A 25429-nucleotide genomic window follows, 5' to 3' on the forward strand; every position below is an offset into this window, starting at 1 on the left:
TAAAACTCGTTTCTCTCCTCAAACGAAATCCACGAAATAAGGCTAACTTTGTTCCTAAGGAATATGCAGATTTTCGCTTGAGAAATTTTTTCCGCTTTTCTAACGTGTTCTCCACTGTTTGAAAGTATGTGAGTTACGCATTTTCAACCACCTTGTATAGTAGGACCGATTACTAAGCTCTAGAAAGAGACAAATATTTTGGTTTGACTGTTGGTGAAGCAAATATTTGCTAAGGATATCGGACCTGGCTGGGCCAGCCTATACGGTTTATGCTTCTTTGCATCAAACCAGTGCCACATTAGTGTCAAGCCTGGCCCAATAGTAGTTCGCAAATATTCTCTTTCAATATTTGCCTTTCCCTGATGAAAAGAAAATGTTCCTTGACGAATATTTGCTTTTAGAACAATTTAATAAGCAAACAAGTGTTGACGTTCTCCTACCAATGCGTGGCCAGACGGATTGGAAGATCGGGAAGGAAGACGGTACCTTTGACTTGGGTTGGAAGCTGAAAGTTACTGGTCGTTCACTTCAACCAAACTTTCAATACATACCAGCCTCCAAATTTGACGATCATTGCCAATGGTGGAGTGGCTACACTACCCATGGCCAACCTTGGAACTTGTATTGGGCCAGTCTTGCACGAGTTTGACCTTGGTTAAACGAAGCAAAGTTCCCGCTGCCCATCACCAATGCGATGAAGCAACACCACCTATAGAACAAGTGCTCCGCACGAAGCTCGTGACGTCACTGAAGAAGGCCTATTTCACCTTATTGCCATTGGATATAGCAGGCCAACGCATGTGATATCTTTGTCCTTTTTTGCAGTATATCCAATGACAATAGGAGAAATGGCCTTCATTGACATCAATGTTCGTGCGGAAGCCCTGTTCTATAGGTGGTGTTGGATGAAGTCGTCACATTACCATTACCTCTATGTTTCATTTGGCGAGTAAGACCTAATAAAGACCAAATAAAAGATCTAATTCGTCAAATATCAACTGCCTATTCACCTACACAATGTCTTAATTGACTAATATTTTCTTAAAAAAAATTTTTTTGTCGGATCAGAGCACATAGGACTGCAATCAGTAAAAAGCCAGTAGGAATTCAGAAACAAAAATAGGTTGCTGCACATAACTCATCAGTAAGGAATATCATTTCCAAATATAATAATTTTGAATAATATGCCATTGTACTTACTTGAAATGAATGAATATGAAGAGACTGATTACGAGAGAAATTAGTGATATAATGGAGCCAACAAAGATGATGTAGCTGATCGTTACTGGCGAAATGAACCCCTGAAAATAAGAAAATATATCCAATTGTATCGAAACCAAATGGTATTCACCATATAAAAAAATTTAATAAGAAATACAGTCGAGACGCAAGCCAGAAGAAATTATTAGCCGAGCGAAATTATTAGCTAAGGGGGCCGTTCAAGTATTACGTCATCATCGATGGGGGGGGGAGAGGGTTTCCGATTTGCTGACTTTTGATGACAAGGAGGGGGGTTTGTATAATGCTTACGTCATCAACCACCCTTTATGAAAATATGAGTTAGGATTCAGAGGGGCAGAGCTGATGACGAAATTTTGCTGACAAGGGGGGGGGGAGGGGAGGGAGGGGGGTCAGCGTTTTGCTGACTTTTGCTGACAAGGGGGGAGGGGGCCAAAAATGGCTAAAAATTTGCTTACGTAATACTTGAACGGCCCCTAATAAGAAATTATTAGCCGAGTGATATTAGCTTGTACATGTATATGCAGTCTTTTGTAAATGAACGTCTCAGAGCGGCATTTACATTTTACTACGTGGAAGTTTTATATATCACACAGGGTATACCTAAAAATAATAATTTTCTATTTTTTTTATGTACACGACCCCCTGGAAAATTTAAAACATTTTGAGTAACCGCACCTTTTGGTACTTGAAAGGGTGTTTCTAAAGTCAATTGTTTCAGAGTTATCCGCTGTGCAAACAAATGATTTCATATAGCGACTGCTATGTTTTCTTTTCGATATAACGACCACCTCCCGATGTAACGTCCATTTTCAGTGGGACGATGAGTGTCGTTATAAAGAGCGTCGACTATATTTCACCACGTAATGTGTATAATTAAAAATTTATTAGATTGAGAATTCAAATGTTTACTCTCTCACACCCTAATGCTACAAATGTGGGAAGGGGGGGGGGTGGCTTTTTCTTACTGTAGAATTTTTACCCTTGACTTCAGCGAGTTAAGTCCTGACTTAAACGACTGTGTAAATTTTATTAGAAATATGGTGAATATGAACATTGAGGACGAATATCAGAGGGCAGCACTTGAAATTAAACTTTCGGGTGGGTAGAGGGTTTAAGATGGCTTCCAGGGAAGAAAGTGTGATTATTATTACATAAAATTTAGCACTAAAATTCTTTAAAAAATTGCATGGGAAGATGAATATGCCTAGCGTCATATTAATTGAAAAAAAATTTGAAGTGAATTGAATTATTTCTACAAAAAAAAATTAATTGAAAGAATAAAGATTTGCTAACATTTATATTTTCAATGAATTTTTTGAGTATCAAAAATGCAAAAGACACTTTCGAAATTCCAAAAAATGGATGCTTGAGGTCTGAAAGGGTTAAGGAAAGATTCTAGAAATACGAAATTTATACCCCAATAGGTTTACAACTCACAAATGAATGTGACTTTACGATTATGCGCTGAGCAGCATTCTGAATACGGTACGGATCATTTCACGAATATTCTCACTCAAATATTATGAAATCTTTGCATAGTTATAAATTTACAGAACATTAGTTAACATTTTTCTTTGAACTGTTATCCGTAGGAAATCGTAGGTAAAAAAAACAAACATACAAAAACTGTTATAAATATTCAATAGGTGATTAATTGGTCTTATATTGTATAGTATTTCTCGAAGAAGCTCGATAGGAGTTTCCTCTCTTTCTATTCAGCTTGAAGTGTGTGTTTCGAACACGATTGTGTCTATACAAGAACACAAGGAACCAATCACGGAAAAGAAAATGAAAGAAATGTGTGATATATCAATGAGAACACCTGCGCTGAAGGACTTTTCCCATCAAAATTAATGCATTCTCTTCAGAAACTTCTTAGAGGGAAAAACAAAAACTATCGGAATTTCTTTTCGTTTTAATGCTCCGCAGTCTGTGACAGCATAAATCGATGTAAATTACTTAGATTTTTGAAATAACTATGTTTACTTCTTTCGGATTTCGTTTTACATTTCATTTCTTAGAAATTACGAATTGGAGATCAAATTCTCTTCTATTTTCAAGTATGTACAGACTGTCCCAAATTGTTTGCACAGCGGATAACTCTGAAACAATTGACTTTAGAAACACCCTTTCAAGTAACAAAAGGTGCGGTTACTCAAAATGTTTTAATTTTTCCAGGGGGTCGTGTACATAAAAAAAATAGAAAATTACCCCGTATGATATATAAAACTTCCACGTAGTAAAATGTAAATGCCGCTCTGAGACGTTCATTTACAAAAAGACTGCATATACATGTACAAGCTAATATTAATATATCACTCGGTTATATGACTCCGTTAATGCAATATTAACGGAGATATTTCACTTTGAAGTTTTCCCCTTTAATCACCAATGAATGAGGGTGTGGTTCACAAATCGCGAAACATTAATTGAAAGTTGTAAAATTCTGTAATTTTCAAAAATGTAATTGCTGTTATGAATGAAAAATGAGTGAGTTCATTCTATTAGTCTACAGTCCTTGAATATATCAACTTTTGAGCCAATGAAAATTTGCTAACAAAGTGATAAACTGCCAAAACAATGATTTTATATATTTGATACCTCCCCACACCCCGAGAGAGAGGTGGGGGTGGAGGGAGAGAGAGAGAAAGAGATAAATATTGTATTTAAAAATACGAAATATTTTGCAAATTTTGCAAATTTTCAGAGTGGGATCTATACTCCAATGACTGAAAATTTTAGCACTGTGTGAAACGTTAATTCTTTTTTTTATACGACGCCCGAAAAAAAATTCTCTAGCCTATAGCTCCTAGAAATTGTTCTTATAACCATATTACTCTAATTCAGGAAAAACATTCAGTGCGATGAATTGCTTTCAGCAAAGGTACCCTTTAGTTTGCAGCTCCTGATTTTCAGATTAACCCTGGATGAAATGTCCTATCCATGATCTTCGGATAATCCCAGAGCCTTTGTCCCATTATGCAAGCCCTTCCACAAAAAGAGTTACGGAAACCCTCTAATGTGAAGTAACACTTGGAAAAAGAAAACTATCATTATTCCATTCCACGCCAGTGGGTAGAATAACTGCGATCAAATAAAAATTGGCGAAAGCAGAAAAAGTTGTCAGTTAATTACACGAAAAATTTGACAAATAGCAAAAATCATTCAATCAAATTACTTTCGTTTTCAAAAAACGGAACATTTCGTTGAAATCGGGACGTATGGTCATAGAATGTATTGAAACTAAATGTTAGTAGTTTCACGTTGATCGAGCGCGACTTCCAGCGTCACTGTGAACGTTACTGGTCCGCGCGATAAACTTTTTGCCTAAAAAGTGCTCCGTAACTTTGAAAAGTTTGGAAACCATATTGCTAAAGGATCAAAAGGTAGAGTAACAGGAAAAAAAAAAATTTTTTAAATCAATTCAAATCCCAATTTTTCCAGTAAAATTTAATACAGTTTAAAATTCAAAATCAAAAACGTAAGAGAATGTGGATTAAAATCTTTTGAATTCCCATCAACTTTTAAATCGTTATTCATAGAAATTTACTACGTATTTTAGTACATAATTTTCACTAATTATGCTTTACACTAAAAAGTAACAAAATAATTAGTAAAATAAAAAATATGTATGATAAAAATTATTATATTTTATGTAAGAATAGTAATTGTTTATTTTCAGCGAATTTTCATCTTCCTATAAATATAGTAAACTAATCGATTTATTGATGTAAAAAAAAAATTTTTTTTAGGAACGCTTCTGTATTACTAAATATTCGATAAAAATTCTTTAAATTCAGAACAAATAATAACTTAGACAACTTTGAACAGTTTATTTCCTAACAAAAAGAAAAATCACAGCCATTTTAGAAAAATCCTTAAATAAATACGATATAAAGTTTCTAATCGATAAATTCCGTGTATTAGATATAATGGAAAGAAAAGGTTTTTCCAACTAAAATTCTTTCTTAAAACTGTTACGATATTTTCCCGATTTTTTTTTCATATTCACCTGTAACATGATATCACGGGTTATATTTGTCCTTCAAACCGTATTTCCTCTTTTCTCTGTTTTCATCTTAATTTTTTTCCCTCAAAGAGGATGAAATATCAAGATAATTTTTAAGTTGCAAAGAAAATTGAATATTTATTTTAAAAAAACAATGTGGGCGAGAATATGAAAAAATCGAGTCTTTTTAATTGAGAGCTAAAAATCAAAAAAGTAAATTGAATTTTAAATACCCGTAGCTCTTGGAGAGAAAACTTTCAAAAATTTATGTCTTAGTAATATTAGCTATTAGTACAGGGTGTTTCATGAATTAGTAAATAGTTTGAAAATTTATAAAAATGAACGAATTGGTATGCTTGAATGCGGTTTCGGGAAAAGTTCTCACGAAGGGGGATTTTGTTGGTACAAAAAAAAAAGTTAGTTCACATTTTTTCGATAAAGGGCGCTGAACGAAAGCAGATCGCTGGAAATATGCAAATAAGAGTCCCATAAAATGCAGGGTGTACGATTAACAGCTAGTTTCTGAATTTCCCTGTTACTGACGCTTACAGAAGTTCTTCATTAGTGGATAAAGCACTATTAATGAAGTCATCTTATCTCAGCCATGAATCGCTGGCTGAGCGTTTCGGACGAAGAAGAAACTGATTAAAGGTTCAGGTCCAACTCATGCCGGACTAACTTCTCTCGCCTTCTATTCACAAAAAATTGAACTAAATTTTTTTCTGCACCAAAAAAAGAAATCCCCCTTCCTGAGAATAACAACAACTGCAAACCGTATTCAAATATACCCATTTCTTCAATTTTTATTAATTTGGGGTACCCTATATACTGAGCATTTATCGATTGCTCTATGATGACACACCTATTGCTCTATAATGATTGTGTACAAATGTATTACGGAGTGGTCAAAAAATTATACCCGTTCTTAATTGCAACAGAATAAACAGCTCTTACAACAGAAACAACTTCACACACACTCTCATTTTTTTAATGTATGTATATAACGTGATAAGCAAGTATTCCCAAGAGATCGTTACGATCTGTCCAGGGAATTTGTTAGTGTTAGTATACATTCATGCCTGACTCGGGATTCGAACCCAGACCTGCACAGTCACAAGCTAGCTCCCTAACCACTGGACAGCTAGGCGGTTTTTCGAGGCATGCGCTTGTCAATAACATTAAGTACTCATGGTTACGGTGAACACAAAATTCAGATGATTTAATACAATATCCTTTTTTTTTCTCATCTTATTGTTATAAACACGGTTTAAAATCTGTAAAAACGTCAGAATTTTCCATCTTCATCGAACCACAATATCATTAAGAACACACACATGAATACGAGTTTGAATGACAAAGCAGGCAACAAAGACCACTTGGAAACCGGTCTTGGAAAAAGTATAAATGCTTTATTTAGTTACAATCTATGTGGTCGCATTCATTGGTGATGACATATTGCATGCGAGAACATATTGCATCATTAGCTTTTTATGAATTTGTGGAACACCCTGTACTTAACGCAAAATTTTGTTCTTATCATTAACATGAAATCAGAGCTTATTTTTTTCATCACCCAAGAAAAATTTATAAATAATTTACGCTATTTTTTTAAATTCCTATATCTAAAAAACCTGTTTTCCTAATCACAGATTAATTTCTATACTTCCCTAATATAAATTCCTTTGGCATTATTTCTCACACAGTGGCGGTGGGATTCCCACGCGATCTTTTAGCATTAATCGTCGTCCCGGAAAATTCGGTGAAAAGCGCACAGGCAATAGTATACCTAGAGGAGCCTTGTCTTGCAGAATGATGTATGGAATCCCCTCGGCTACCGTCTCTCCGCTGTCCTCCACAATGGTAGTGATTAACGCGATTCGATCCTCCGTATAAAGCCTGTCAATGGCATGTAACAAACGACTCTTTCATTCCCCAAGAGAATCTCTCTATTCCTTAATCCGTATCGACACGATTTTTATTCGGAAGATAAAAGATCTTTTATACAGGTAAAGCGATACAAAAGCCTACGCTAATTGTTTTGGGGTAAGTATACTCGGACGTGCTATTTAAGTGAAGCAAAATAAACCCCGAATCTTCTGGAAAAAATACTTGCACTCTCACCATCCACTAGGAGTTTAACAGTTTGGTCTCTCTAAAACTGTTCCAATTCTTTTCGATTATGTCTGAAAACTAACCTTTATCAGTTTGGCGATTTTTTTTTTCATATTGCCAAATGGCGAAACCGTCCCACACACAATTGCGATCTGCACACAACTCTACCCTCACTTTCTTTTTTCCAATCCGAGCATAACTCCGGTCCATCGCTCTATGGGCAATTTACTGCCGAATGAGTTGTGCCGGAACGGTGCACGTATATCTTAAAGTCTGAGTGCGTATTCAGTGCTGTGCGTGAGTTTTTGTGCTGCCATCTATTTTTCAAACTGCGAGGGAAGGGTAATGACTTTAAGAAAAGAGTTTCAAAATATGTGTCTTGACATTTTTCTATACTGTTCGTTGCGTGCTGGAATTTATTTGAAATGACATCCACACTACCTTTATGATTAGGCTAATCATATTTAATAGAGGAAATAGGGCCGTCTTAAGAGCATGATGGGCCCGCCTAGCTGACTAGAAATTATTGCCTACCAATTTATAACGAGATCTCAATCACGATGCTCCCTCTGCACTTAAGGTCTCCTGTCCAAGCCCGGATGGTCCCATGAGTTAAGACGGCACCAGGCACATTATTTGGGGGAGTCAGGGACCCCGTTGCCACCCCCTGGCTTTCGAAAATACACTAGAAAAAGGTATATATATATATATATATATATATATAATCTTTGCCCCCCCCCCCGGAAAAAGTTGAAATGACGGCCCTGGACGGCACTGGGTGGAGGAATCTCAGTGCTTGAAAATACGGAAAATCGCTAGTTCTCGCCAAATGTAAACAAAGTTGCCAATTATTGCTGAAATCACTGAAAAGTTACCAATGACGAGTAAAGAAGCACTAACTGTAAATCGCAGTGGATTAAAATAAATTCTAAGAGAAAAAAAAAGAGCATGAAACGAAACAAATACGTGAAATGATTCATAGTCATATGACTTATGATTATCATAATACAATAAAGTTGGGAGACAACTTTGGTCCTTGATTGTAATAAAGTACCAATGTTAAAGGAGGCGTCATTTAAAATACAGGGAGAAAAATAGGCCGTTATTAAATTAGGCCGGCTTCTGTTTAGAACGAAAAGGTACGCGATACAAGAATAACGACTAGGAAGAAAAAATTGCATAGGGTGGAGAAAGATATGTCCGCGCATATATAGTCAAAGAGGAAGAAGGTGGTAAAGAAAATGGCCGACGGGCTCTGAAATGTAAGGGAGTGATGATGACAATCCCTTCGCAGAAGAGGGAAAGAAAAAAAGTAGAAACGGACCAATCAGCAGATTGCGAAAATCAGCATTGAAAACAAACAGGTTTGTTCAAGTTGCGCACCTCGTTGAGTGGCCTCTTTCTCTCCTTCGCTTCGCTTCTCGAGGCTAGAACAAAACAATACAACTTTTTTCGTCGTTAGTCTTTATTATACACACCCGTACCTCTTGTTCGCCGCATTATGCGCGGCCTTACAGCAGAAAATGTCCAGAGAAATAAAGATCATATGGTCACCCTGTTTATGATCGATATCGGAGGAAAAATACAGATACACAAAGCTATACATTAACAATAAACATTTTCCAAAATCATTGATGAAAATTAATATCTTATATAGAACTGACCTCATCCGGTAGCCTGTCAACGCAATCACTATAATTCGTCCAGTTTCCCCACAGCCACTGACCATCCGTGCCGCATTTTCGTCTTGCAAAGCCTGAAAATACGAACGATTCAGATAACTTTTGTTTAGTTGATAATATTCTCGGCTCAGACTAAAGCTCAAAATTTGACTTATTATCAAATCATGTTCGGTGAAACGGCATTTCTGTTGCTTTATTTATTATCTGCTCCGTCTTAAATGCTCTTTACTGAAGATGTGAGTATATCCTATGCAAAGTGAAATTTAGTAGCTATTAGTCCATGAATCATGAATTACAAGATACTCAGTTTCCATGATATATTGAAACCCATCATCATATTCAGTCGTTTCCGAAATATACGAGCTTGTAGGCATTGTAATTCTTTTGTGATGAGCCATTGTTAACCAATCGGGAAACCATCCGCTGCTTATAAACCATGCCTATAACGAATCAATTCAAAGCAATACGCGTTCGGCATGACACAATGAATAAACAAGGAGAGTATGCCGATCTCCATCTCTCTATATATTGTATATATTCTGGAATTAATTGTCCCTTACGGAAACTATGATGCCCTTACCTGCTTCTGAAGATAACAGAGGAAAATAAATGTTTGGCTCATTGATTTAAGAAGAGGAAAATATCTCGAAGGAAGAAGGGATTGATATCCGTTGATATATTTGAAATATTGCCTCTAAGTTACTACTGGCAGTAGATATTCGGTACTGGATATTTTCCGCTCAAGTGAGAACTGCAAGTGCTCTATGGCGTGGAAAGACTTTTTTTTTTCTTTTCAATATCAATATTTTTCAGACGAAAGAAGTTTAATGCAAGGGTTTTTTTAAGGAAAAATCTGTATTTACGATTCTCCTACATTCTCCAATATATAGAGTCTTTGTATTTTAACTTCTTTCAACTAAATATATAAAATTATGACTAGAAACAAGAGTATATTCTCTATAAAAGAAATTTCCAATCCATATTATTGCGTATATAAAATTTCTTAAAACCACATTTATTACTTTTCATTTATTTTTTAACTATATTTCTGCATTTTATTCATTTCAAAGCGAAAATTATGCCAAGAAACACGCGTATACAGTACTAAACATTTCTTCAATCCATATGTGATACGTGGACACAGCCGTATAACTTATGCATTAGAAATTATAACTATAACTACCAAATTATAGCTAATACTATAAATTGTAATATAACGTATACATTACAAATGTAAAAAAATATAAACTAAATTTCATAAAAATATTTTTCTTAAATTTTATTCGCTCAATCTTTCGGAAAAAGTTTAGAACGTTTTTCTTAAAATTGAGGAAATCTGCGGTTTCTACATAGTAAGAAGGTAATTTATTCCATGGAATAATTTGTTTTACTTCATTTTTCAAGTTTATGTCTCTAAATCCTGAGCCTAATTGTTTTATATGGACTTAACGTCTTTTGCTAATGCTTTGTACGAACTCGAATTTCGTGAGTCATACGAAACGAGAGTCATTATTTGGTAAATGAGTGCCTTGATTTCCAAAGCTTCAGTAATTAGAAATGGCTCTTACGTGTCTACTACGAGCAAATTTTTGAAATTTTCAAATCAGTTATGTTAAGAAAGATGGGTAGTTTCATTCTCATGGCAGCGTTCACTGATGCCATACTACGCATTTCAATGTACTTGTATTGCATTGTAAACTGGGGCGACTTGGGTAGAGATTTTAGACATTTTTTTTTTTTAATTATCTCTCTTATGAATTAACTTTTTTACTGAAAGTTGCACCACTAGAGCGAGAGAGAGAAAGAAAGAAGTTTTTAGTTATTTGTTTATATGCAAGGATATGATTGCTTTGTAACTTATTATAATGGAGAAAATGAATACAAAGCCTGGTTTCTAAGCACTTCTATAGGTGGGATGCCTATACTACCATGAGATTTCGCTTTTCGAATCGTGTTTCCATTACACCTAACTGGAAATAATTAGGAACAAAAAAAGTTCGCTCAAAAGGATTCTGGTTTCTATCAAAGTGACTTAAATCAGAGGCTTGCCTTAGTCTATGCTCGTATAACCAACAGAGTATACCAACGGAAAACTTTTATTATACAATTCTAATCAGTTCACGTATCTTCCACGTAAACTAGATGTGCTCATTTGTAGAGATAATGTCCCCAAATGTGAAGGTTCCTCATATTTTTTTCTGGCTGATCAGTGTACATATATATACCGTATATACTCGTGTATAAGCCGTTTTTTTGTGGAAAAATTCGTTCCTCAAGAAGGAGGGTCGGCTTATACTCGGGATGTTTTAAAGTTTTTGATGAGAAAATTTCGACCCCACAATCAGTAGTCATTTTTGTAGCAGTGTTCGAGAAACCGGCATTATTGGTACGGGATATGTTCAAAACCCCGATAATGTCAAAGACGAGGCAAAGAAATCGAAAACATCATTGGCTTTGATACCAGGTGGGCTAATGTCGATTGTAAAGCCTTATGTGAGTATGAATAAGTCAAAGACTATTTGAGGAATTTGTGTATCGAATGGATGAGTTCCGATGATAAAGAAACTACAAAAAGTGGTGCCTTGAAGAAACCTGACGTTGGCCTAGTGTGCCAATGGGTACATGAGGCGTGGAATTCTGTTTCCACCGAAATTATCATCCGATCCTTCAAAAAGTGTTGCATCAGCAATGGGATGGGCGGAACTGAAGATGATATCCTCTTTAAAAGGGACAATGGCGATGACAGCCCAGATGAAGATGAAAACGAAGATGTCGCACCCCTCCGTGATGATCTGATGGATTACCATGAGCTCGGAGACTCAGAAGAAACGGATTAAAAAGTTTGAATCGTTTTCTATTGTAAATTTCCGTAAACTATTAATTTTGCATGAAAATATAAGAATTTTTTTTTCTCTGAAATGCATGGATTTTTTGGGGTCGGCTTATACACGGGTTTTAAATTTATTGCGATTTTGGTGGTCCTGAAGTGAGGGGGTCAGCTTACACACGAGTATATACGGTATGTTATTAAAGTGTGTGTGCGTGTGCTTCCGTACTCTGGAAATAATTTTGCAATTTTGCCATTTGTAATTTTTGTCTATCTATTCTAGTTTTCAAGATCGGGTTAAAAATTTCTCAAATTTGTCAGTAGAAGGCATTTCAATTAGTCCTATACTATAGAGCGTGGTTGATATTCTATAACGATTCGTTACTCAATGCTTCTGTCAGCCTTCGTTCAAAAGTTATTTAGTTGCATGTGAAATTCTCAAAGTTCTTTTTTTTTGCTCCCAGGCATCTCAAGATGATTGTAAGAGGATAAAAAAATGATTGCGAGAGGATGCATGAAGTTCAAATGCTCATAGAAAAGTTAAATCTCTTATAACTTTCGAACACATTGAGATAGAATGATGCAAAAAAACGTACAAGTATACTCCAGTTTGAATACGCACAACAATTTCAGACTAACTAAAATCTCAAGGGCTAAGCAAGATAGTAAAAAAATCCAATTAAAAAGTTGCAGAATGCCTTTTGATTACTAAAAAAAACTATGTAGGTTGTGCATAGCGTGTACATAAATTGGTCTCAGTACTTTCTTCAAGTTGCAACATACATTCACATTTAATTTCTATTTGACTCGGGAGATGAAGTCGAACGTTGATTTTAATTCCGGAAATGAAACAAGAAGTGAAGATTGCCATCGTGTTAGGTATAATTTAGGATAATTAATAATACTAAGCATATGCAATTACGTAGTTCTGTTACTATTAGTTTTATAATGTAGAGCAATTATGTAAGAAGTTAATATTAAGAAAGTTTGCCGGCTAATTTTTAAAAATAGTGTTAATTAATAGTTTTAAATGTTCATTTCTGGCTAATAACAGCATTACTAAGAAAAAATAACACAAATAAAATATAAATATAAATTTAAAAAAATTGTTTCTCTCAAAAAATGCTACCGAAGTTCAATTAAAAATTGCTAAATATTGCTAATGCTCATTACAGGATACATTTTTCAAGTCCAAATACTTTCAAATATCAAAATATCAATTTCAAGTTATTGTTATTATTTATATATACATATATATCTCGAACTTTAGAATCACAAATTTTATAAAACAGAAACGACAATGTACAGTGTGGACGAGAACGATGGACACATTTTGAAAATTAATAGCAAATCAATCAAATGGCATAAAAAGATGTGGTTTGCATTAAAATACTTAACATGGCGTTTTTTCGGAAGAATCAGAACAAAAGTTCAAATTTCACTCACAGGTGACGGAGTAAAACAAAAAACTCGACGTAACACATAAACTGCATTAAACACATAATGTTTATGACAATTTGTCTTTCATAATAAACTACCATTTTTCGACATGAGAAACTTTTCACCCGTTCAGATGTTGCCCGAAATAAGAAGAGCACTCATATTGAAATGTAATAGCTTTATGTAATCCAAACTGGAAAAACACTGTTTGTGTTGTATTTTATGTGTTATCTGAGTTTTTTGTTTTGCACCGACACCTATGAGTGAAATTCGAACTTGTTTTTAAATTTATCAAGGAAAAAAACTCTACACCATGATAAGTACAAACCAAAAACTTTTATGTCAATTGGTTGATTTGTTACTAATTTTTGAAATGCGTCTTGGATTCTCGTCTTTGAAATTCTCGTCTACTCTGAATATAGAAAGCTTGCATTTTTTTGTGAAATAATGGAACTTGCCTTTAAGTAGGTCGTTACCTTCCCTTATGAAAGGGAATATTTGCTCACATGGCACAGAGATGTCTTCACTGGCACTGACCGGAGGCCAACAGAAGAAACTGTCCCAAGCTGCGGGGCATCGAACTTCGTCAACATCGCCATCTACCATAATAATAAGAGAAGATCAAATAAGATTTCTTGGAATCACAACAAAAGTATCACGGCAATGTTAATTTTTCATGACCGGGAATGGACGGTAATGTTTCGACAGACATTTCGGAATCTGAAGATCTCAATTATTAATGGTCAAGCAAAAAAATCTATCTAGTGGATCAAATAAATGTCTGTTTGATACGTGAATTTTTTTTATGAATGATCCGAAACAATACTTCGAATCTGAATGTCATCTGTTTTTGTGAAATATAAGAAGTGATCGCATAATTCTTGGATTAGTTTTTATAATTAGTATTAAAGTCCAATTTTACCCAATTTCAGAGAATAAAATAACATTAATTATAAAAAAAACATTAAATTTTTATATGTAGGCCTTATTAAGTTTTTAAAATTTTATATAAACATATGACAGTCTCTGATGTGTAACAGAATTTCTTTAATCAGATTCGTTAAAATTTTCAGCACCATTTTGATGAAATTAAATCCAATATTTCATTTTATATTTGATTAACTTTACCTGTGAGTCCTTATTCTCCCCGCACACACACATTTTTCAATTAACTTCATTAAAAAAACGACAAAGAAAATGTCCAAAAATTTAATATTTCCTAGAATAAATCTCCTAGTTCTAGTTTGTTAGTTTTTTTTTCTGGAAAATTTCGTGTCTGGAGAAGCGACATCAGTTAACGACATTTGCGTTTAATGTTGTTAATAAAAGTAAATTAACTGCAAAGACGCCTTCACACACAAATTTCCTTTCTACTTATTAATTTAATCCTTTTTCTTAATTTTTTTTTTTTTTTTGGCAATATTCAATGAAGTAAGTGAAAGAGGGGGGAGGAAATACATTAATTAAAAAAATCGTTAATCATGATGATATTTTTTAGGAAATAATTTTAATTTTTTTTTAAATTCAAGTTTAAATATTTAGCCCTCTCATAGGGATGTGGATATATGCAAGGTGCCACCAAATTCATCTCTTACATTGAAAGCAATATAATAAAACCAAGAGATAAATCTAGGATTTCTCAGGATTCATATAGGGTGTCCTATAAATTCGAAAATAGCGTAAAAATTCGTAAAAGTTGGAGGAATTAGTATATTTGAATGCGGTTTGCAAACCGTTAATATCACGAAGCATGATTTTTTTCAGTTCAAATTTTTGTCGACAGAGGGCACTCATGAAAGCAAATCACTGGAAATATACAAATCACATCAAAGGTTAACATCAAAGCTTCAGTCGAAATCCATGAACGAACGTTTCGGACAAAGAGGAGTTTGAAGAAATGTTCAGCTGCAGAATTGAGCGATTTTCTTTCGTTCAGCACCTTCTATCGACAAAAATTCGAACAAATTGTTTTCTGCACAAAAAAATGTCCCCCCTTCGTGAGAATAACATTTTAACAAATCGAATTTTACCATTCCTTCAATTTTTTATGAATTTGGGAACACCCTGCATACAGAGTATGTGTCGATTGGTCTATAATGGCACACCATGATCGTGTACAAATACAGCACGGAGTGGTATAAAAATTACTCCCGTCTTATGATCGACGCAGTACAGGTCACAATACTTAATAAGGAAATAAAACCAGCTCATTTAGAGACATGCGCTCAAGAATCTTGTCAATAATGTTAAGAAAGACCTACTAATGGATGTGAATATACAGTAAAACTTGTCTTCAACGGAATCGCAAGGGACCGAGATTTTTTCCATTGAACACAGGTTTCCGCTTAATAAAGGTTCAGTTGATATAATGTGTAAAATTTTGTAACGATCTCGTGTGTGATTGAAATAAAATAAAAATAAATTAATCGAAAAGATAAAGTAAATTATTTTAAAAATATATATAATAAATGAATGAATAATTCGTCTATAATTACTAAATACTGTATATAGGTTTTGACAGCAACTGCATAAAATTCCGACCTACACTGTTCTTCTAAAATAACGGCACTTAACGTTTTTAACTTCGTCAAAAAATTTTAATTATTGTCAATATCTGTCGTGTCAGGCTTAGTTTGTACATTATCGTCTATGTAATCCTCAGCATCAGTTCCATAACTTTGCGAATTTTTCCGGAACTTTTCCGGAATTTTGTGAAAGAGAGAGAGATATGATTTTGCCGCCTCTGTCATTGTAAAATTCCATGATTTTATAACGGTGTTTCTAATCCCACCTAAAATTTGCCACCCCCCTAAATTTTGCCGACAATGCAGTTGCCCTTTGCCTCTCTCTAATTAATTCTGGTCCTTCTCAGCCTTGCGGTCACAGAATGTATACAGCTTGTTACTATTTGTAATTATTTATAACTATTTGTTACTATAATGTACTATTTGTTACTATAATGTACTATTTGTTACTATAATGTACTATTTGTTACTATAATGTACTATTTGTTACTATAATGTACTATTTGTTACTATAATGTACTATTTGTTACTATAATGTACTATTTGTTACTATAATGTACTATTTCGTAAGCCTTGCATATCATTTGGTAATTCAACCCTTACATTGATTTCTCCCGTGGAAAAATCAGTGCCTGCTTTTCCGAAAAATTTTGTTACAATTTCAGAAATCAACTGCTTTACTACATATGGCTTATCAAAACCACAGTATCAAGTACAGAAACGGTTTTTTGCTAATCTAAGGGTGGGTGATGTAGAATTTGCAAAACATAGATTACGTAAAGAATTTCGGTGGAGCACTTTAATATTTTGTATGATTCTTTGGTCTATTGGTCGCCAAACGCTCACAGATATTTTATGGGAAATTTTCCATTTTAAAGGGTAGAATTTTTCTTTCCTTTTCCGCTTAATACAGGTTCCATTGAAGACAGGTTTTACTGCATTTACTATGTTCTAATAATATGAATATATCAACTATATATCTATATTTAGTGAACATAATTCAGATAATTCAATACTACATTCATTTTTTTTTTATCGTTTTGTTATCAGTCCAGCTTAAAACCAATAAAAATGTCGGAATTTTACCTCTAGATCTAAGCACAATGTCATCAGAACATAATAAAGAACACATACACATGAAACGCACATGAATAACAAAGCAAGTAACAAAGACCACTTGGAAATCGGAAAGTATAAATGCTTTATTTAGCAACACTCGATGTGGGCGCATTCACTGGCGATGACATATTTCAAGCGAGATATCGTGAACCTTTTTTTTTTTGAAGCATGTCATACAGTAGTAGGAATATGCAGAGTTAAATTCAATTCAGGAGAATTGCAGCAGAGAGAAATGAAACATCTAACATCGGTTAGATGAAAATGAAGCCTCTTTGTATGTTGACGGGCATGTCAAACTTTTTTTACTGCTAAACTTCAGTAACAGACTTGTATCCATGCATTTGGCGTTTGCGCGGCCATCTTGTTCTCTTGATCTTGCCTTTGGACTTTGGAAATTCATCAAGTACAGGAAAGAGCATTGAAATCCCTTCTTCAATGATTTTATAGAAGCAATTGAACGAATAATTCATTCAATTTTCATTCATTTAATCAATTTTATTTTCCTGGACTTAGTTCAATGTAACCGTGGATGTTTTTACAATGTCGTTGACACGCCTTCAAGTGAGTATGCGCAAAATTTTATTTCCGTTAGTTATTGGGGTTTGTAGGGCTCTCTCCATAGAGCAGGCAGACCGTCAACACCATACTTACAGTAGAGTCTCGAGAGTTCGAGGTTCCGGATAATATATAAGGTGCTGGAATTTTCAAAAATTCCTTCTCAAAGCACTCTCTGCACTTTACGTATTTCTTTTGTTTCATTCTTCCAACGAATGCGAGTAATTTCAGTTTTAAGGGGACTTGATCTCTAGGCTGGGGGGGGGGGGTCTTCGACGGAATCCTCCCCATCAGATTTTGTCAGAGGCCCTTCTGTAGTAAATTTATAGTGTAAAAAATAATAATAACATTTATATCTAACGTGAGAGATATGAGAACCCCTATCAGCCCCCTTCATAAGGGGGCCATCGGTTTTATCAGATCTAATCGTAATGAACCAAGACAAATGTTCTCAAAGTGTGCATCGTGGCTCCCAGAGGCATCACGAGGAGTTGGTGTAATGCAGGGAGTCTTCAACCGCTGACACCTGTCGGGTCACATTTGACGTTTTAGCCAGGTTCGTGGGTCACTAAGTTACACACACATGTTATTAAAGAGCTCGGTGGAACACAAGTATCCCTAAGGTCATGCGTGGAACATCTCTGGTGGAAAGTATGGATAACAGATGACAGCACAACAGGAACACGAAATGCGCATAACTCCGATAACGCAGATACGTTAGAATCACGAATATACACATACAACACGTTCTGCGAGTACAAATTCATTGGAAATTCCCAGAAGGAATTTTTACGAGTAGTGCATGTACGAGTAGTCTGCAGAAGCTCGATTATAAGCCCCGTTCACATGTGCAAGATTGGGGGTTGCTTTGGTGATAATTACCAGCATGGCAACTTTTTTCCCCAGTAGGGAAAAAAAAGGTGGGAGAGAAGCTCATCATACACACAAAAAAAGCCCATCTTTCTTGGGGTGGATTGGTGGTCGACACCGACCTTCTCTCCCATAATCCTTTGCGCCACGAAAACTGCTGTAAGCTCCTTCGTCAGCCATCTTGAATCAATCACTTCCGTTCAACCCACGTAACCAGTGACGACTTCCGGAAAGAAAAGGGGGATTAGCGGCATAAACTAAACGTCTTGTGAATGGTTTGTAGCGAAAATCCCCGTTATCGGTAACTTCCCGAGATGTTATATTGCACATGTGAACGGGTCTAGAGAGGAAGTTATCTTTTGACCACCAGTATACTTTGTATACATTCACGTGCAGACACACAATTTACAAACATTCGCAAGTACAAACGAAATGGTAGGTTACAGGTTTTATAGCCTCTTACGTGAACATTCACAACCATTACCGCTACGATTATACTCTCCCAAAGATCAGAAGAGAATGTAACCTGTTGATTATTTCAATAAAATATTTTTCCTCTCCGAGAGAATTTTCAAAATTAAAAACATATCTTAATGGAGTAAGTAATAATAAATGTATATGTCTTCACATAACAATAAAAGTTGATGTCATCTAGAAGAATTTCCGCACACGTTAATGTTTCCCCCCGAATTCTATCTGGAAACGGGCGAAAATGGAATTTTTTCCTCCTATTATCAAATTCCAAGTTATTATGAATTTCAATACAATAATGTGTCGCAATCGATAAAAAAAGAAAACTTCCCGTGATAAATTATTTTTACGATCCACGTCGGTCGTCGTTGCCCCAAAGCAGAAATTGTCACCGAAGGTCGTTAAAACAGAATTGCAGTTTTCCAGCATCTTCCGGAAAGATTCCCAGGAAGCCACGGATTTTTCGATAAGAAAACTCTCGATTGACTTCGTAACTCGATTATAAAAGATTTCTCTTTTAGTTTTCGCCCCCAAACCCATAAGCATTTATTCCCAGAACCTTTTTTTTCTACTTTCCGGAGCCAATCCTGCCTGAAAGGACATATTTTTATTGGATTTATCTCCATGAATAAAAGAAGATGAGAGCAAGTGAGAGAGCACTGTTGGTTCTAGAAATACATATAAAGTATTCGCGTGATGCTTGCATGTTTAATAAATGTCTTTTTATGTGTCTTATACCGCTCATGGGCATTAGTTGATCACGATAAACCATCGATATAAGAACCGCACACAGAAAAAAAAACCCACTATTATAACGTGAATAATTATCTTTCATTTTAGTCTGAATAATTAATAAGTTCGTGACTGAAGATTTCTGATCGTACGAATGGAAATCAAGCTAATGATTATGTGATTTATTTTTCCTCTTATACAGAGCCCATAAAAAACTAGAATTATCTCAATCGAATCAAGATTTAATTGGATTTATATGACTTGAGTACTTATTGATTGATATCATGTACATGTGTCATGATCATAATTGGTATTAATTCGCATTGAAGAATTATTATATCGCTGTAATAACAATTTAAAATTTTCATTAGAAATTTTTGAGTCTGATTGATCAAATGAGAATGTAGATGAGTAGGTGAACTTTTCCCAATAATACTCAGAGAAAACACCAACGAAAAAGGCAAATACAAGGAAAATACAAAACTCCTGGATATATCCAGGAGTTGAAATTCATTGGCAGTTTTGTATTTTCCCTGTCTGGACAAAACAGCTTCACACAAGCTTAGTCCATGTTGTTCACGTTGATTCACGTACAGCGCAACGCACACCAGTTAGTCAGACAAATTGAAACATTGCGTCGTACAAATCAATGAAAACAAAAATGACTAAGCTTGTCTAAAGCTGTGCTGTCTTGCGTCTAACCGACGTGCGCCAGCCTTAACCAACGCGTGTCCACAAAGGTCTTGGACTGTGATAACCTTGAAATCAACTTCAGGGATATAACTATGTTATTTCATTGCTTTTGCAAGGGTTTTGGGGTGGGTATTCATTCATTCATTCATTTATAGCTTTCAGCTAATTTTGTGGCTTCAAATTTCTCCAGCAAACAATGGATAGCGTTTTGCACTTCAACATTCTGAAATTCCTTGGTTCTCTCCAGACAAACTTATGTCGGGAATCAGTGGTTAGACTGAACCGGTACCGCTACCTGTCCTCCAACATCAGAGAAACAGGCTGTTATGGCAGCGGAGGTTCAACGGTTTTGGGCAGGCACACCATTTTGGTTGAACGCATAGACCTCCGTGTCTCTAACAAAGGATTTGTGACTACTGTCAGGTATAGGGATGGCATCTTGAAGCCATATTCGTTCGCCTTTTCCGGGTACAGTTAGCACTGGCAATGCGCGTCCACATAGGGCTGATATGATCGACGAATTTCTGGAATGTGAAGATATTCGCCGGACGGAAAAGTAATTTATCTTCAGACTTAAAATCCTATTGAGCACTGTTTCTCAACCTGTTGATGTCACGGACCCCCATGTAGTGAAGGTTTGGATGATGTTTACGTCATCAACCACCCTTTATGAAGATATGAACTATTCTTAATGGCATCTTATTCAGTTCGCCAAAAACGGAAAAAAAAAACATTCAGTAGTTATTAGGCACCTGAACTAAAATTCTCCCTATTAATAAGTCCCCTGCAGAGCCACTTTCGTGATCTCTAAATGTTTCACGGATCCTTCAAGTGCTCTGAAAATGTGTCCAGGGCCGCTCAAGTGCTCTGGAACTGTGCCACGTATCATTCAAGTGATCCGTAATTATGGCAGGTAATTAATTAAGTAATTAAGGCCATTTAAGTAATCTGGGATTGTTCCGCGGGTAGCTTGAGTGATGTAGAACCGCATTGGGGGCCGCTTAAGTGCTCTAAAACTGTGCCACATGTCCCTCAAGGGAGCTCTAAATGTGCCACGGATAGTTTAAGTGTTCTGGAACAGTGTCGTGGGTTACTTAAGTGATCTTTGAATGTGAAAGTGATCTTTTAGGACCACTTCAGTGATCTGAAAATGTGCCACGGGCCACTTAAATGCTCTGGAATTGTGACGTGGGTCACAATAAGCGATTTGTAAATGTGCCGCTTAGTTCATTTTTACAAATTTAAGTTTGAGGGGGCAAGCCACATCAGATAACCTTCAGGGCCACATTTGGTCTGCGGGTCAAGGGTTTACCATATATGGCTTAAAGGGAGGGTCACAATGAATTTCTTAAACAGAAATTTTGAGTTCTTACCCTTCAAATAGCATTGAAATTAACAGAAATTGATTATAATGACATATAAAGGTATTTTCTTTGGAAATTTGAATTTTTGTAAAAACATTTTGACATTAAAAAATTTTTTTTTTTCATCTGTGGGAGGGGCTCACGAGCCCCCTATACCCCTCCTCCCGCGTACGTTTCTGATTCCCGGGGACTGGCGGGGAGGTCAGAGTTTCGCTGACTTTTGCTGACAAGGGAAGGGGGTCAAAAATGGCTAAAAAACTTGCTGACGTAACACTTGAACGGACCCTGATGCATCTCACGCCCGATCATGCATGTGTGCACTAACTACTGTACGTCTATTTTGTTTGCATTACATCAGCCTATGTGCAAACCAAATTTAACCTAAACTTGTCCAGAAGTTCTGGAGATCACTAAAGTTAAAATTCTCTTAATTTTGCACACCAGTGCGTTAGTGTCATCTGCTGCTGAACTAAAAAACTAAATTCTGAATCGAGGCATGTCGTAACAAAATATTTGTCTTTTTTAGAGAAATTTATATTCTGAGGTATACGATATACGAGGTATAAGATACGTATGTTGCTGAAATCGGTGCTTACAATAAGAAATCAATAATTCGAAATTCACGGGACTGGGAAAAACTTTGTTATATGTGAAAATTCACAATATTCGTGTTCGTTTATAAGGGAGTCCGACTGCATAATGTGAAAGTGATAAATTTTAAATAAAAATAACTTTATCATAAATTTATGTTTAAAAAAAACAATATGAAATCCACATTTCTGGAAATATTTTCTGAGCTTATTTCGAGCAGATATTTCAATTTTCATGATGAAATCGGTTTGATAATAATATTTTCTCTACATCGAAGAAAGAGATCAAAGAGAGACCTTTTCCTATCTCCTTGACATTCTTTTATGCCACTGAAAGAGGAAGAAGAAAGTTCTTTCATATACCAAATAGTAATAATAATACCGAGAACTTATTCTTATTTTTCTTCCCACAAATGCTCGAGAAAATGCCTCTGCTTCGGGTCCGTGGAATTTTTTTTTTTTTTCGGAATAAGAATGTGAAGGGGGCTTTATTCTTAGTGATTGAATGACCAGCAAATGAAAAAACAGTCACAGAGAAGTAAAAGGTCGAACTTTTCCGTTTTTTTCTGAAGATAAACGGAAGTAAATCGGACTGGGGATTTCAATAATAGTTAAGTAAATAGAATAAAATTGATTTTAAAACGCTGGAAATAACGACGACAAAAAACGCTGGATAAAACATTCACTTGATTGTCATTCAATACGCGGTTATCTTTTCAGCATATGCTCACCTTCAGACGACGAATTTTGTTTTGAAACAAATTTTCGAAAAAATACTTTATTTATTGATTTCAAAAAGTGCAGTTACATATTCAAAAATCCAAAACTTTTTCATTTTTGTCTCTATAACAATTAGAAGCGAAGTTATTGCGAATGAAGTGAAACTAATTTTATTGATCTCATTCTCATAATGCAATCTTTGAATGCATTTTCTGAAGATTTGTGTCTTGCTTTTTTTTACTTCACGTAAAACTTTATTTTTCAAACATTTTTTTCAAAATATCTCTATGAAACTTTCTCACTGCATTTTAAACGTCTCTGGCTGTGCAATGAAACAGAAAAGTAAGCAATATGTTCGGAACTTTTTGATTTACCGAAAAAAATACTTGATAATCTAGATTATCAAGTATTTTTTTAACGAAAAATATTTTTCGCCGTTTTAACTCAAAAAGTTTTCATAATATTCTAAAACTTTCAGTTCATTGCACAGAACAGTCATACAATAATCTGCGTGGAAAACATGTTAATACAAGCAGTGGTTTTCAGTGTAAAATTTCTAGCAGAAGTAACGAAAATATACTAATTTTACATATAAAATTGGCAATAATATAAACTTCAAATTGTATCCTTCTAAAAATATATAAAGAAACTGGCCAAAAAGAACACTGAGAAGCAAGATGGTTCAAAAGCGGATATTATGCGCTCAGCACGCAACTACCGAGCAGAACAGAGATTAGCAAAGCCAAAACCAAAGAAAATCTTGGTTGAAAGTTTTCGAAAGAAATTTTTTATTGTCATAGAACAAGTGATAATGGTTAATCATACTGAACTTATGATTTTGAAGTGGGCATGTATCTTTATTAATAATGTACCAACAGCATGGTATGGACAAATATTACTCTAAATAATTTATACCAATTATTTTGTAAAATGCTGCAAATGATGGCAATGTTAATCGCTATAGAGAAATTATATTTTTTTAATATGGTAGAGTAAGAATATTTTATGTAAATACATTTTTTTCGAAATGTATTTTCGAAATGTATTTTCGAAATACAAATTTGTGAAATGTTCAAAAGTCACATCAAAAAAACTCTGATGACATTGTGAGAATTTCCATGTATACACATTTCAACTTTCTCTGACTTGAAATATACTTTAAAAGATGCTGTAAACTTACGTTGTAAAAGATTGGTGAATTTTTGCAAATTGTAGCAGCAGAAATTACTTTAGTGAAATTGGAATATTTAATATTGCAGATAATGAGAACATTAGTAATCTTCGAAATTTACATGTTTGAAAATATGCGTTAACTGATGTGATGAAAGATGTTATAACTTCCGCAAATTGTGATAATGTAAATCATTATATTGATATTGTATATTGTAGTAGTGAGAATATTTTATATAAATACCTTTTCACTGAATTTATTGTTGTAAAGTATTGAAAGGCACACATATAATATAAATCCTCTCAAAATTCTTTTGTACTCTTTTACCATAGTTTATTTTTTGCGTAATATAATTGTCAGATGTCAACCTTGTTTATATCTGAAGAGGATCAAATCACTGATGGTAGTTTTTAAGCGGCCATTTTCCATTGACTGATCAATAAATGATACCTAAATAGAGAAACCAAGACGAAGAAGACGAAACGGTACTTTGCACCAACTAGCAACGGCAATAATGTTTTTTTTTTGAAAAAGTATTCATGAAATGACATTTCATGATAATTATTTAATTTTATACCACGTACAAACCGAAACCATATCCGCTTGATCCAAAATAACCTTTTTTAAAAAAAGTATTTCGAAGGAAAGCAGTTGCCTTAACCGATATTTCACTGTGTCCGATTATTTTAAAAGTGGTCACAACCTACAGAAATAATCAAGTATTCAGTAAATTATAAAGAAGTTTAAATTCACGAATAAAAAAATCGATCGAAAGTGAAAAATGACCAAAACTCATACGTGTGTGAAATCGGAAAGTAGTATTTGAAGTCAAAGATAGATGACGCTAAAAAAAGAAACTAATTTATTTCGGCACGCATAAATAGCGAAACAAAAACTTGTTTAGAGAAATGTGTTCCACCAGAACAAATTAAAAAAAGTATATGTTAACCGATATTTGACTACATCAAATTTCACTATGATTTAACTTAACTGCAACAAATTGCATCAAAATTATAACATATAATATGAATTTATACAGAAGAAAAGATAAACATATTGCTAAAATATACATCAATTCAGAAATTAGTGTTTCAAGCCAACAGCAGGATGCGCTAACATTTTTTTTTTCTATTTTGAAATGCGCATCAATTAAAACTGAAGTTATGAAAGTTCGTTGTAAGCATTTCGAGGGAACACGCAAGGCCGTCTTAACAGCACCATGGGCCCCCGGATAAAATGGTACTCTGGGATTCGTATTTAGCTGAAAGCACCGAAAAAATTTCACAAACAATATAATTGCCAGTACA

At 34.7% G+C, this 25429-nt stretch overlaps 1 protein-coding gene across 1 annotated transcript in view; it reads right to left on the reverse strand.

Moving 5' to 3' along the window:
- Nucleotides 1-25429, reverse strand: part of LOC149078871 (corticotropin-releasing hormone receptor 1-like) — a 99604-nt gene that overhangs the window by 19978 nt on the left and 54197 nt on the right. The window contains exons 2-4 of the mRNA XM_089241044.1: nucleotides 13771-13911; nucleotides 9028-9119; nucleotides 1201-1301 (exon numbers count right to left, since the gene is read on the reverse strand). Coding sequence (XP_089097170.1) covers nucleotides 1201-1301; nucleotides 9028-9119; nucleotides 13771-13911 — 334 coding nt within the window. The remainder of the gene's footprint in view (nucleotides 1-1200; nucleotides 1302-9027; nucleotides 9120-13770; nucleotides 13912-25429) is intronic.

This window comes from Pholcus phalangioides, unplaced genomic scaffold (genome assembly GCF_987345545.1).
Source record: "Pholcus phalangioides strain wild (caught in Gottingen) unplaced genomic scaffold, Ppha-v1.0 ptg000013l_1, whole genome shotgun sequence".
Taxonomy (NCBI): domain Eukaryota; kingdom Metazoa; phylum Arthropoda; class Arachnida; order Araneae; family Pholcidae; genus Pholcus; species Pholcus phalangioides.